We start from the raw sequence: 14,333 nt of genomic DNA, 5'->3' as shown, positions 1-14,333 counted from the left end.
ACAAATATTTTGAATATTTTTTCACAATTATGATATTTGGGACATTATTTGTTAAAATAGTGATATAAAAGATTAAGACCCGGATGTAACAAGCTGGATAACACATGGCCTCAAGCAATTAAACTTGCATTTCAAGTATCAAAACTTTGATCAAACAGTTTTCAAAATTTATTAAATTTTCGAAGTTGGGATAGTTTATTTCAGTAATATCAGGCGGATCATGCTTAAGCTTTTGCAGCAATTAATAAATGGTCTCATAAAAAAAAGAATTAATCAAAAGATTTTTACAAGTACTCGACTGACTCGACTGAAGCTGGGAAAACAACTGCATATACCCCAGACCTTATAGAATTAATCAAAAAAAGAATTAATCGTTTATCATTTCGACATCACTTAGTATTCTTGATCAAATGGCTCCTATAGTATAATGATAATACATAAACTGATCAGACCCGAGAATATACTTAATCTTAGTTTTTCAGTTTTCATGTGTGCCAATCTCATTAATCTTCTCATCATTACAGTTCTCACCATCCAGCAATTGAGTCTGCGGCTGTTCCTCTTCTTTTGCTTTGGCAATCACAACACTGCCTAAGAAGCTGGGCTGATTTGTCGAAGAAACAAGCCTTGCCCACATCCTATCGGTTATCACCACATGGTTCCTCTTTTCATTTATGCACTGCACGAAGAATTCTCAATAAACAGTCGGGCCACATTACAATGGAAAAAGAGAAACCAGGAAAAGTTTGACGCATTGGCATAAATACATTAATTGTTTTAGAATTTTTCTTCTACCAGGAGAGGTTTTAGAGGGCATTCCAATGAGAATTTTTAGTTCACAAATGTTACTGGACGATTTATAAAATAAGAAAATAGCAGAGGTCTGTTACTGAGTGTAGTAGTATCAATATATATTAGAGAAGATGTCTATCTAATCCTCCACTTACATTGAAAGGGATGTATGTCTGTCTGCCGTTGACAAGCCCACTTGTGTAGCCTGTGTACCCTGCCATTGCTCCATGAACGCAACTTTGAGCAAGAAGAGTGCAATACACACTGTCCGATGCATTACTGGGAATAGCACGGATCATGTAGGTAGGATCTGCCAAGATAAAAAAGGTCACCTCCAAGTTTATAGAATTTTTACAGTTCATGCAGCTGTAAATATTAGACCATTGTGCACAGAAACTTGCTGACCTATATACTTAAGGGTAAGTGACAACTTCTTCCTTGCAAAATAATCCTACAACAGAAGCAGAGGGTATATACTATATCCATAAGCCACCAGAATCATTATAACTGAGAATTTACCAAAAATATTACATCTAACTATCTAATTCAATAGATAAATTCTGTGTGAACTCCAAATTAGTGCACTAATCTCAGGACTAACATGTTTTTTTCTTCCTTCACTGGAATTTACGCTAGTCTAGAGTAAACGAGTAATGCAGCTGAAGAAACAGTATTCAACACAGAAGACGCATCGGGTCAAATAGGAATAACTATCCAAACAATAAAATCCTTTACTTGTACTGTTTCCTCAAAAAGCAATCTCTGTTCCTAACCGATTTATAATACAACATACAGGGGTATATCAATACTACAAAAGATAGCAGGCTCACAAGCTCCAAGATGCTGAAAAATCGATTAAAAGAATAGATGCATCAAATAAGATGGCCGTTTTTTTCGACACATTGGACAGAATAATGCGATCGACTTTTGAAAATTTAAACTTGTGTGCGATAATGTTCCGTCTATCCCGTACTGACAACTCAATTTATTGAAATATAAGTAGTACTCGTGGAAGAAAAAGTTAAGGAAAAAAAAACAGTTACTTTCAAGTGGGCCAAAACAACATAGAACATTTTATCTAGTACAGAGGCCTTTTTAATAAAGACCTGGGCAATTAATTATAGTATGTTAATACCTTAATCTTTTGAGTAACCCACAACCCATTATCTGCAAGTAGCTTGTTTCCTGAAGCATCTTGCTCCTTTCCTAAGCCCAGTTCCTTGTCGAGAAGATCCTGACCTGCTCCTTCAGCTATAACAATAACCATGTGTCCATCTTCTTTAAGTCGTTTTTCTACATATTCAAAAAGTCCACCTTCTCCTTCAAGATAAAATGGCGACTCTGGAATCAAGCACACATCTACATCTCGGCTGGCAAGAGTGGCATACATAGCAATGAAACCTACAACATTTATGTAACAATAGAATGGCATAAATACAATGACGGCAAAAATACATCATAAAATCAATTGATGAGCATGAAGGGTTAAGGTGGGGCCGTAGGCATCATGTGAGTTGAATTCATCAAGTTCTCCATATCTTGTCAGTGAGCTATATCACTGCTATTCATATTTGTTGTCAGGTAGATAAAGCTCTTATCACATGTGAATTTGATACATGAGCAAAGGAAAAGAGGTACTTCATTACATAGGAAGCTGATAATAGAAAGTTCTGTTTTCCTTTTTGTTGCCCTTATTTACCCATATACATATTATCTGCACTAAAGTGTCTCCTCTGGAAACGCAACTGACCTCAAACCGCACAAAAGTTTAGAATCTGAAAACTCAACACCAAATCCAATACACGGATTATCATGGGACACTCAAGGACCAAAGTCCGGGCAATGACAAGGTTAAAAGGACAGTGCCCTTCTTTCATGGCGAAGAATGACTTTAAGTCAGAGTCAAAAGGGACTCAATATGCCCCAGGTCTGTGGATCCTTTAATAGATTTAAGGAGAGCAAGTCAATAATGACAAATTTGGTCATAAAAATTCCACCATAAATGATAAATAAGTTGATCATATATTTTCCAACATAAATATTATAACACAGATACAACTGGTGAAGTAATACCTCATAAACAATCTTTGCTATAATAGTACAAGGCAATAAGGCATAAAAAATTACCACAGTAACGGCCCATTAGCTTCACTACTCCTACACCGTTCTCAGCACTTTCAGCTTCCACATGAGCAGCGTTGATGGCCCGTTGAGCTTCCTCAACAGCAGTATCAAATCCAAACGATCTATCAATTACCTGAGCAAAAACAGTCAATCCCAGACTTGTTTAAGTTGATAAAAGCTTCTCGAGGGATTTGTATATTTATGAGGGGGCACATATAAAAGAGGAATGTCATCGATAGTCATACATAGTCATATATCTAATATGATATGCAAAACCTTTAAGAACTACTCGCAAGAGAAATCCAAATCCAAGCATCGGATTGCGACTTGACAAATAAGTTCAGTTTAGTTATGCCTCAACTTGTAGTAAAAAGAATTTAATACTGTAACTAATTTAGATATATAGATAGAAATTAATGAATGATAATACGTTACCGGAATGTCATTATCAATAGTTTTTGGAATCCCTGCAATCGCAACCTTCAGACCACGGCGTCTAACTTCCTGCAATGAGTATTACAATTTTAGAGAAAAAGGTAGCATTTTATTTTACATCTAAGATTCTAAAAAGCCGACATATCATCCCTGTAGGAAACAGGATATGGAGGCAGACATTGTTGATCTCACAAAAGAATTAGTATCACTTTAAACTCACGATGATATCTGAATGTGGTTTTACTTATTTAAAAAGTATATGATATATACTTTCGACTGATTAGGCAGCAAAAACTGTTATCAACTGTTCCTGTAGTCAGCTACGTTCTACGGTACAACGAACACTGCTGCATTGGTCGGATAACTTATTCCGAAGGATACCCATCACAGGAAAAGCGATCGATAAAGTAAGTATACTCCATAAAAGTATACAGGAATTTGAGGCAGGACAAGGACAAGAATACAAAAAGCAAGAGGCCAAGAACAGAATAATTGTGCAAAATATATGTAATGACTTTCACAGATATGAAGCATCATACAGTTCAAACTTCAAATACCACATACAGGTAATTCAAGTTGAATTCCATTGGTGTAAGCCAAGATACACAAGGAGCTCCTTCTGGGAGAAACATACCTCAAAAATAACAGCAGCACCTTTTTGAGTCCCATCCCCTCCAATAATATAAACCTGAACCAGTATACTACAATCAGTGAGCAGATTGCCAATGGAGCAAAAAAATATTAAATGTCGAATTTCAGTAATAAAATAGTTACTGCAAGTATAATTACTATAATAAGAGGTAGTCTAGGCAGCTTGTCATCTATCACTATTCTAGTATCTATTTATACTATAGCCAAGTAATATAGGCAATAAGTTCCATGTTTTGTTCTATATATAGAGGCATCAACCCATTGCAAAACTTGTAGCAGACAGTATTATAATTCATAAACCAGAGTCTCTACCAGTCTCTTTTTCTCCTCTACCATCGTTCCTTTTTGTCACTTTCTACATTTCTCATATTATCTGAGTTTCATTTCTCTGCCAATCTTTTCCTCTCCTCTCTACTAACGTCTCCTTTACTTATTTCCGCATTTCTCGTATTATCTGAGAGTAACAGATGTTACAAAGAGAACACTCATAAACCCTGGCAAAGTTTAATAAGTACTCCCTCAGTGCCTTTAGGTTGTTACCATTTGGGAAAAAGGGTTCGGCACGCATTTTAAGTCTCATATATAGTAATTAGTATAGTTTCATAAATTATTTTAAATTTTTGCTTTAAATTTTTGCTTAAAAATAAAATTTTAATGTTCAAATTTTTATTCAGGAAAAGAAAATTTCAAAAATAAGTTATGGAACTATATTTTATGTACGTCTTAAAATACGTGTCAAGCAATGAAAAAAACTTTAAAGAAGTGGGAAGGGAAGGAGGGAGTAGTAATTAGTATCATTGTAAAGTTTTCCTGACCTGATTAATTCCTCGATCCTGAATGCTGTCAACAATCTTCATTGTATCATGACCCCCACGAGATGTCCCAAGGATTGTCCCACCACGTTTGTGGATGTCATTTACAATCTTTGGTGTTAAGGAAATGGTATTTCTTGAATAGAAACCCCTATATCCTCCCTGCACGGCATAAGCATTAGTTGAACAGAAAGCAATACAATATTGTTAAATGTATTTAGACCAAATCATATATGAGTGACATCAAAGATCCAGAACCAGAAAACATATGACACAGCAAGAAAACCACGAGACTTTAGTAGATCTATCTGTAAAAGACTGCTTATATTAATTGGGACTGAGAATTATAAGTACGAGCTACAGGACTCCAAAATAACAACGAAACTGAGAATTACAGATAGAAATGGACTTTCGAGAGGCCACACTCTCCAAGCCTAAGAAAATAGACTAGACAGTAAGATACCCTAATTCCTTCCTGGCTCCCCCCTTTTCTTCCCCTTTCCTTCTTTGTCTCTAATGACCTTTTTGCCCTTGCTGAATATGACTATTCCCATAACTGCCCTTCTTGACTCGTCTTGAGTAAACATGTCCCACTGGTGACTTTAGTAGATGTATCACATTACTCCCCCCCAGAAGATTCACCTTGTCCTCAAGGTGGAAAGCCGGAAATAGCAAGTTGACCAGTACCATATTTTCCCAAGTCGCCTCTGACTTTGGTAACCCCTTCCACTGTATCAAGACTTCCCCTTGGTCTGGTGCTGCCATGTCCACATTCCGAACTGCCAACACTTGCTCAGGCTCCCCCAACAACTCCAAGTCTTCTGAAATCTGGGGAGGTAAAAATGGCGTGACTACAGTGGAGCCAACATACCGCTTGAGTTGCGATACATGAAAGACCGGATGAATGTTGCTAGTGGGTGGCAATTCCAGCTCATAAGCCACCTCCCCAATTTTTTTCAACACCACAAAAGGACCATAGAACCGAGGAGATAGTTTCTCATTCATTCGCACAGCCAAGGACCTCTGCCTATACGGCTGTAGTTTCAGAAACACCTTGTCCCCTACTGCAAAACAGTCAGGTCGCCTCTTTTTATCCGCATATACCTTCATACGGTGCTGTGCCACCACCAAATTGAACTTTAGCTCATCTAAAACGCCATCCCTCTCCTGTAACCATTCCTCCAGACTACCAACAGCCGTCTGTCTTTGCCCCACTTTCATTAATTTGGGAGGTTCTCGCCCATAAAGTACCTGGAATGGACTCAACTTCGTCGATAGGTGAGGGGATGTGTTGTATGATAGCTCTGCCCACGCCAACCAGTGCGCCCATTTCTTTTGCTGTCCCATCACAAAGCACCTCAAATATGTCTCTAACAGTTTGTTAACGATCTCCGACTGTCCATCCGTTTGGGGATGGTAAGCCGTACTTCTCTTCAACCCCGTGTCATGCAGCTTAAATAACTCTCGCCACAACAAGCTCATAAAGATCTTGTCTCGATCAGAAATTATGACACATGGGAACCCATGTAAGCGGACCACCTCCCGTAACACAGCTTCTGCTACAGTGGCTGCAGTGAATGGATGTCGCAGGGGAATAAAGTGGGCATACTTTGAGAGTCTATCCACCACCACCAGTATACAATTAACCCCCTTGGACATCGGTAAGCCCTCGACAAAGTCCATAGTAATTTCATCCCAAACTTGTGATGGTACGGGTAAGGGTTGTAACAATCCTGCAGGGGATTGTTGAGAGTGCTTTTGCTGTTGGCATGTCACACACTCTTGGACATGGCGAGTGACGTCCTGTCTCATACCTCGCCAAAACCAATCCTTAGCCAGTCGTAGATAAGTCTTTACTTCCCCCGAATGTCCCCCAATCACTGAATCATGGTACTGGCTGAGCAAAATTGGTACGAATTTAGAGGTGCGTGGTATCACGACTCTGTTTTTAAACATCAAAGTGGCCCCCTGCAGATGAAACCCAGCGTACACAGGGTTGGTCGTCGTGATAAAGTTCTTAATGTTCTGCAATTCAGTACTTGCTGCAATCTCCCGGTCCAGTTCTCGCCAATCCACCTGAGCTGTGGACACAGAAACTAAGCTCTGCAACTCCTTTTCACTCTCCATTTTACGCGAAAGAGCATCAGCCACTTTGTTGGCCGATCCTGGTTTAAACTGAACCTCGAACTGGGATCCCAACAATTTCCTAACCCATTTCTGATATTCGGGATTGATTTCCCGTTGCTGTAAAAGATATTTGAGGCTTTGTTGATCTGTCCTTACAATGAACTGCCGCCCTAAGAGGTAGTGTTTCCATTTGGTTACAGCGAAACAGATTGCCATGAGTTCTTTTTCGTAGATGGATTTCAGACGGGCCTGCTGGCCTAACAACTTGCTGAAAAAAGCTATAGGACGGTTGTCTTGCATCAATACAGCGCCCAAACCAAACCCGGAAGCATCCGCTTCCACAACAAATTCCTTACTGAAGTCTGGTAATCGCAGCACTGGAGGGTTAACCATAGCAGACTTCAACTGTTGGAAGGCCTTTGTAGCAGATTCAGACCAACCAAAATTATCCCGTTTAAGCTGCTGTGTCAAAGGCTCCGCTATCTGGGCATATTGTGCCATAAAGCGTCTGTAGTATCCCGTAAGTCCCAGAAATCCACGCAACTCGCGAAGGTTGCGGGGCTGTTTCCAATTAACTACAGCCTGGACTTTATCAGTGTCCACCCCCACGCCTTCATTCGACACCATATGCCCCAAGTATGAGATGGACGACTTCCCAAAATCGCACTTCTTCAAATTCGCGTACAGCTGATGGTCGTCCAGTACAGCCAGGGTCTGCTCCAAATGTTTTATGTGCTCCTGTTCACTTTGGCTGTATACTAAAATATCATCAAAGAAGACCAAGATGAACTTCCTCAAATAAGGCCTAAAGATGTCGTTCATTAACGATTGGAAGGTTGCCGGAGCATTTGTAAGTCCGAATGGCATAACCAAGAACTCGTAGTGGCCATCGTGAGTTCTAAACGCCGTCTTCGGAACATCTTCTGCCTTGACACGGATTTGGTGGTACCCCGCCTTCAAATCTAGTTTGGAAAAAACACGTGCCCCGTTCAACTCATCTAGTAGTTCATCAATAACCGGTATAGGGTATTTATCCGGTACCGTCTCTTTGTTTAGAGCCCGGTAATCCACACAAAATCTCCACGATCCATCCTTCTTCTTAACTAGTAGCACGGGACTTGAGAACGGGCTTTTGGAGGGTTGAATGATTCCTGCTGCCTCTTTAATCAGCCTCTCAATCTCATCTTTCTGGCTTTGGGGGTACCTATATGGTCGCACCCCCACGGGATCACTACCCATCTTCAACGTGATCGCGTGCTCATGGCCTCGCGAGGGAGGCAACCCTTTCGGCTCCGAGAACACCTTCTGAAAACGATTTACTATCGGCAACAACTCCACTGGAATTTTCTGGTTCCCCTCCTCCATAGTGACATGGTCCATCTTATTACATTCCACCCAAAAACCACGCCCCTCCTTCCTCAAACAGCGGATCATGGCCTTAAGTGACAACTGGGAGCGCACGAGCGAGGGATCACCATGTAACTGCACCTTCTTACCCCCAATCTCAAACAACATTGTCTGCGTCTTCCAGTTAGTGGTAACCGGTCCTAAGGTCTCCAACCACTGTACCCCAAGGATTACATCAGCTGTCCCCAATTCCAATGGTAAAAAATCATCACAAATCATCACCCGTCCATCTAACTGTAAGCTGAGCTCCTTACAAATGCCACGACCCTTAATTGTATCGCCATTACCCAAGGCCACTCCAAACTCCCCCGCATTCTCCACTGGAATATTCAGCTTCTTCACCACCGCAAATGATACAAAATTGTGTGTGGCGCCTGGATCCACCATGACCACTACAGCCTGATCCTCCACCTGTCCTCTGATTTTCATTGTTTTAGGGTTAGAAATCCCCACTACGGAGTTGAGGGATACTTCTGGAGTTAACTCCTCGGTATGGGCTGGAGAGAGCGGGGGTTCAGTACCACTACCCTCCGTGCCATCTTCGTCCTCATCGTCAATCAGAATCACGCTCAACTCCTTTCTACGACATCGGTGTCCCATGACCCATTTGTCATCACAACGGAAACAAATGCCCTTAGCCTTCTTCTCCTGGAGTTCCTTGTCAGTCAGACGACGAAACTCAGTTGGCAATTTTGGAGGTGTGGTTGGGCTACTATACTTGGAGGATGATCCCGATATTTGGGACTCGGCGTAATTGGAACCCCCATATTTCTGTATATTTGGGCTCGACCACACAGACCCGGACTGGCTCACCCTGCTGTGCAATAGTGACCCCCCCTGTTTTTGCCGTACTCAAGGTCTGTTTTGGCCCTGTGGTCACTTTATTCCTCTCTTCAACCTTCACAGCGAGCTCCATGGCCTGCTCGATATTCACCGGATTAAGCAGGCGCACCTCCACCCTAATCTCTTCCCTCAATCCATTCAAGAACTGACCCAACAGTATATTCTCCGACAAATGCTCGAGAGGAGCTGCAGTCTCAATGAATTGACGGCGGTATTCCAACACAGTCGATGTCTGGGACGTTGCCAGCCATTGCTCATAAAGGGACCCCCCACTGGCTGGACGAAACTGCCTCAACACAAACAATTTCAGATCCGCCCATAGCCGAATTGGCCGGCGTTTCTGCTCCCATTGGTACCACCGGAGTGCTTCACCTTCCAACGCAACCACCACCGCCTCAAGCATCTCCTCCTCCCGGAGTTTATAGAAAGCAAAATATCGTTCCACCCTCAAGATCCAACCATCGGGATCCGTTCCGTCAAAAATGGGCATGTCCAACTTACGGTAACGCCAATTACCCGGTCCCCCTCCGGAGCCCCCACCACCACCAAACCCTCCTGAAAACCCCATATCCGTGTTACGCCCAAACCCTAATTGCTCACTTCCTCCTCGGTTCCCTCCGCCCAAAGACCCAACTGCAGAGGAACCCACATGGTTAAGATTAGGGTCAGCCGTGTTCACCCCTGGTTGTTTGACCGTCGGAGCCCCAGATACCGTTGAACGAATCTCCGACTGAAACTTCAACTGCTCATCACGGATCTGGTTTATCATGTGGTCATGTGCCTCTCTGGAACGGTTAAAACGTCCTTCCAGCCGCATCGCCGACGCCTCCAACTCTTCGCTGTGTTTACGAGCGGCTGCGGCTTGTCCTTCTATCAACAACTCAGACAGGGAGTGGCGCATGGCCGTCACTGCCGCCTCCACCGCCTTGGCAACCATCGTCGCCATGTGTTCTTCCAGATCTGCAGTTTTTTCTTCCAACTGATCAATTCGCTGAGCGGCGGTCGGAGGTCCCATGGATCTGGGCTCTGATACCACTTGTAAAAGACTGCTTATATTAATTGGGACTGAGAATTATAAGTACGAGCTACAGGACTCCAAAATAACAACGAACTGAGAATTACAGATAGAAATGGACTTTCGAGAGGCCACACTCTCCAAGCCTAAGAAAATAGACTAGACAGTAAGATACCCTAATTCCTTCCTGGCTCCCCCCTTTTCTTCCCCTTTCCTTCTTTGTCTCTAATGACCTTTTTGCCCTTGCTGAATATGACTATTCCCATAACTGCCCTTCTTGACTCGTCTTGAGTAAACATGTCCCACTGGTGACTTTAGTAGATGTATCACAGAGTGACATCAAAGATCCAGAACCAGAAAACATATGACACAGCAAGAAAACCACGAGACAAAAATCCCAAGAATCCAGGTGCAAGTAGAGATGTCTATTATACAAGCATATGGATTAACTTACCTAGAAGATGGTCAAGAGTGTCACAATCTCTCATACTGACACATGCAATAGATTATCTTAATGAAATAATATATTATAAATGTAGTACTAAGCCTCGGCATTCATGTTGCTACTGAAGCTAGAAATTAGTAAGCAACAATACAAGAAGCAGAAGCTTTAAACATTAATAAAACTTAAATTAGTAAGTGTCATAAGTTCCTTCAGAGATAAAGTCTACTGGAAACAGATATTGATCCCGAAAAAACACCCTGACGAACCTCTATTCCGAGGACTCTTGTGACGCCATACATGTGATAAAGAGCGCATACAAGTTCCCTAATCACCGTATTTAGCCCAGGGCACAATCCGCCACATGTTACAATACAAGCATGCACCTCATCTGAGCTGAAATACACCTGTGGTATTGAATATATGTGTCAGCCAAACTATATGCATCAAAAATTAGTTCTACTAGAACTGGAAATCACAAACCTTCTGGCGAGGTCCAGCACGTCGAAAATGTGTCCCCCTTGGGCTATCCTTGTGAACCACAACCTGTAACAGTAAAGAAAATAGAGAATCGTCCCTGTTATACATGTTAAGCAACTATGAAACTCGATTGCCCATGTGTTTTAGATTAGCGTTGATATTTGTAAATGATAACATTTCTATATATGCAGACAAATAAAGACAGCATGCTATATGTCCATGCCATCTAGTAACTTAACGGACCATGTATGGAAAGCAAAAGGCATTATGAGCCATACTGACTTGTATCTTCTTTCACGCACACAAAAGTAGTTACAAAGCAAGAATTGGCACACGTAACTCAGAGTGTTTATGAGTTTTTGCTTACATCATGAATCTGTATGGCTATTGTTGTTGCTCTACAAGCATATAGTGAAAACTAACTAGATAAAGAAAAGGGTATAGAGTGGAGCGGTGTTATTTCCTAATAGCTTAATATTGAATCATTGATGAATGAAAGTGTTGGGTAATTAACCTTTTGGGGTACGGTATCATCGTCATTCACAAAGTACTGCCTGAAACCAAAAGCAAACATAGCAACTTAAATACTGACCAATTATAATAAATGGCAATATAATGTAATAAAGAAGTGGATGAGGGGAAAACATAACATAGTTTACTTACTTTACAACTGAATATGCAGGATTAGACCGCAACGGGTTAGGATAGGTCTGCCAAAAGAAATATGAAAATTAAAATTGAGCTGATAAAATCTGATTTGTAAAGTTTTAAAAATTCAAGAAACATAATTGGGAAAGACAAGTTCACTTGATCAATCTTTTAAAACAATCAAAGCATATATAAGCTTTTAAACCTCTTACTCTAAACAACTGAAAGAACTAGATCCCAACAACATAGTAATTTCACCTTTCTTGTTAATGTGTCTATATAAACATGAATAACAGTTAACTCTTGCCTCTATAAATTTTAAGCAGAGTCACTAAATTACAACAAAAATAAAAATAAATGTTATTTTAACTCTTGAAAAATAATAGTAACCAGATCAGGTCTAGAATATAAGCATCCAATCAGTGAATCAGGGAAAGACTCGACAAATCACTTAAGCATAAACCACCACAAGTAACATAAATCCAGTCAAAACTGAATCTTAGAACTCAACATACCTACATTATATACGGGGAGAGAGAGTGGGGGAGCGAGAGAGAGAGAGAGAGGGAGAGAGGAGGGAGGGAGCGAGAGAGAGGGGGGGAGGAGAGAGGGGGAGAGAGAGAGAGAGAGAGAGATTTACAGGAAGGCCATCCAAGTAGTCATTCAAGTGAGGAACATCTTCAAGAACATACCCATCATCACCATTTTCAACTTTCATCATCTGGGTATTGCTCCCATTGCTATTCTCTTTGTTCCCTTTCATTAAATCTCTCCTCCTCACTTTCTTGATCTCTCCCTCTGCAAATCTTTCCTATCAAACACTTGTATTACACTACTAATAATATATCTTAAATACAGCAATAATATTCCCACTAATGATGTGATTTAACATGCGCAAATCTGCTCTGTGCTATACCGCTATTATATGCAATACTGCTGTGTGTAGAGAAGAGGCAAAAAAAACCCTTTGCGATGTTGTAAAGCTATATATACTGTACGGTCATCGCCCCCTGTTTTTGTATTTCAACAGTTTTATTTCTTGTTTTCGATTTTCCGGTACTCACGACAATCACTTTTTAAGCGAATTTGTATTCGCTAATGATTATGGGACTGTTTAGTTAAATTTAAAAAATTTGAATATAATGGGGGTGTATTCGATTGAGATTTTAATGTATTGTTTTTAGTTTATGGATTGTATGGGATTTTGATTTTTTGCAGATTTTTGATGAAATGTCGCAGAGTTAATAGAATTTAGGTACAATGCTTCAAAATCCCATTGAATTTGGTGGGATTTCAAAAAACTTAAAATACACTGAAAAATGCCACAAAATCCATCATTTTATAAAATGAAAAAAAATCCATCAGCATTTGAATATCATCAGATTTTAATGGATTTTAAACAATCCCAATTGAATACCATCGGATTTTAAAGCATAATTTAAAATCCAAATTGAATACTTCTAGATTTTGTAGCATAATTTAAAATCTCAATTGAATACCTCAAGATTTTAATGGATTTCAAACAATCTCAATCGAATACCTTCGGATTTCATGAATGCAAAAAAATGTTTTAAAATCCCAATCCAATACACCCCTCTAAATATTGAGGTGTTTCATATTTATTATGTGACAAAAAGATAAAGAGTTTATTTCAGAAAGATGTAGAATTTCATGTATTATAAGAGTATTAAAATGCTTCTCAAACCCTCAAACCCTCTCATCTTTAAAGTATACAATTGAACGAGACAAAGACATTAACAACTTGCGACTACATTTTTAATTATTGGGAAAAGGTATTAATATTATACGAAACAAGAACAAAAGAATTGAAGGAATAAAGTTGAGGTTGGTAAATTTATGTGCGCCACTTGTTTTGGATAGGCATTAGGCCCTACATACTTGGGCCGTAAAATTAGGAAACATTTTTGAGAATCTTCATATATGGCCAGAGGCCCACAAGAGCCCTGGGTCCTTCAACCTGAAGTCCTAAAGTCTCGGTCGACATCAGGGGTGTAACTATTCGTGAGCTACTCGAGTTCGGCTCGGAAAATATTCGGGTTTGATTCGGTAATAATCGAGCCGAGCTCGAGCTCGAGCTATTTGGATGTTTTACCGAGCCGAGCTCGAGCTTCAAATTACTCGGCTCGTAAGGTTCGCGAGCCTTATCGAGCTTCTATTATTTTTTAATTTTTTTATTATAAATATATTTTTACAAATATATTTAATATTTTATTTATAATTTATATATTTAATCGAATCGAACTCGAGTCGAACCGATCATATTTCAAGTTTTTGTCAATATTTGGTGACTCGATTCGAGCTTTCGAGCCGAACTCGAGCCTATCGAACTATTTACGAACCGAGTTTCGAACTTGAAATTAAAGACTCGGTCGAACTCGAACTCGAGCCCCGAACTTTTCAGTCGAGCTCGAGCCGAGCCTGACAGTATTCGACTCGGCTCGGCTCGTTTACACCCCTGGTCGACATGAACAAGGAATAATATGATAAAAGTAATTCTCGATTATTACATTTTTCCTTCCAGAAATTATTCACATAT

The 14,333-nt window shown here is 40.3% G+C and overlaps 1 protein-coding gene across 1 annotated transcript; it reads right to left on the bottom strand.

Moving 5' to 3' along the window:
- Positions 1–249: 249 nt before the first annotated feature.
- LOC108204477 (ATP-dependent 6-phosphofructokinase 3) lies at positions 250–12,820 on the bottom strand. Its single transcript, XM_017373940.2, has 13 exons — positions 12,417–12,820; positions 11,792–11,838; positions 11,643–11,682; positions 11,132–11,194; positions 10,918–11,055; positions 4,818–4,976; positions 3,986–4,039; positions 3,352–3,420; positions 2,920–3,049; positions 1,928–2,193; positions 1,198–1,243; positions 948–1,102; positions 250–679 (listed from the first exon to the last, which is right to left on the bottom strand). Exons 1-13 carry the CDS (start codon positions 12,537–12,539, stop codon positions 479–481), a joined length of 1,491 nt encoding a protein of 496 aa, XP_017229429.1. The 5' UTR covers positions 12,540–12,820; the 3' UTR covers positions 250–478.
- Between the last annotated feature and the right edge of the window lie 1,513 nt (positions 12,821–14,333).

The sequence above is a fragment of the Daucus carota genome, chromosome 1, assembly GCF_001625215.2.
Source record: "Daucus carota subsp. sativus chromosome 1, DH1 v3.0, whole genome shotgun sequence".
Taxonomy (NCBI): domain Eukaryota; kingdom Viridiplantae; phylum Streptophyta; class Magnoliopsida; order Apiales; family Apiaceae; genus Daucus; species Daucus carota.
This window is presented reverse-complemented; position numbering and strand designations above follow the sequence as displayed.

Coding starts and splice junctions, on each gene's coding strand:
- LOC108204477 (XM_017373940.2), bottom strand. CDS start 12,539: ATGAAAGGGAACAAAGAGAATAGCAATGGGAGCAATACCCAGATGATG. Junction 2,194..2,919: donor GCTAATGGGCCGTTACTGTG/GTAATTTTTTAT, acceptor TAAATGTTGTAG/GTTTCATTGCTATGTATGCC. Junction 680..947: donor AGACATACATCCCTTTCAAT/GTAAGTGGAGGA, acceptor TTCTTCGTGCAG/TGCATAAATGAAAAGAGGAA.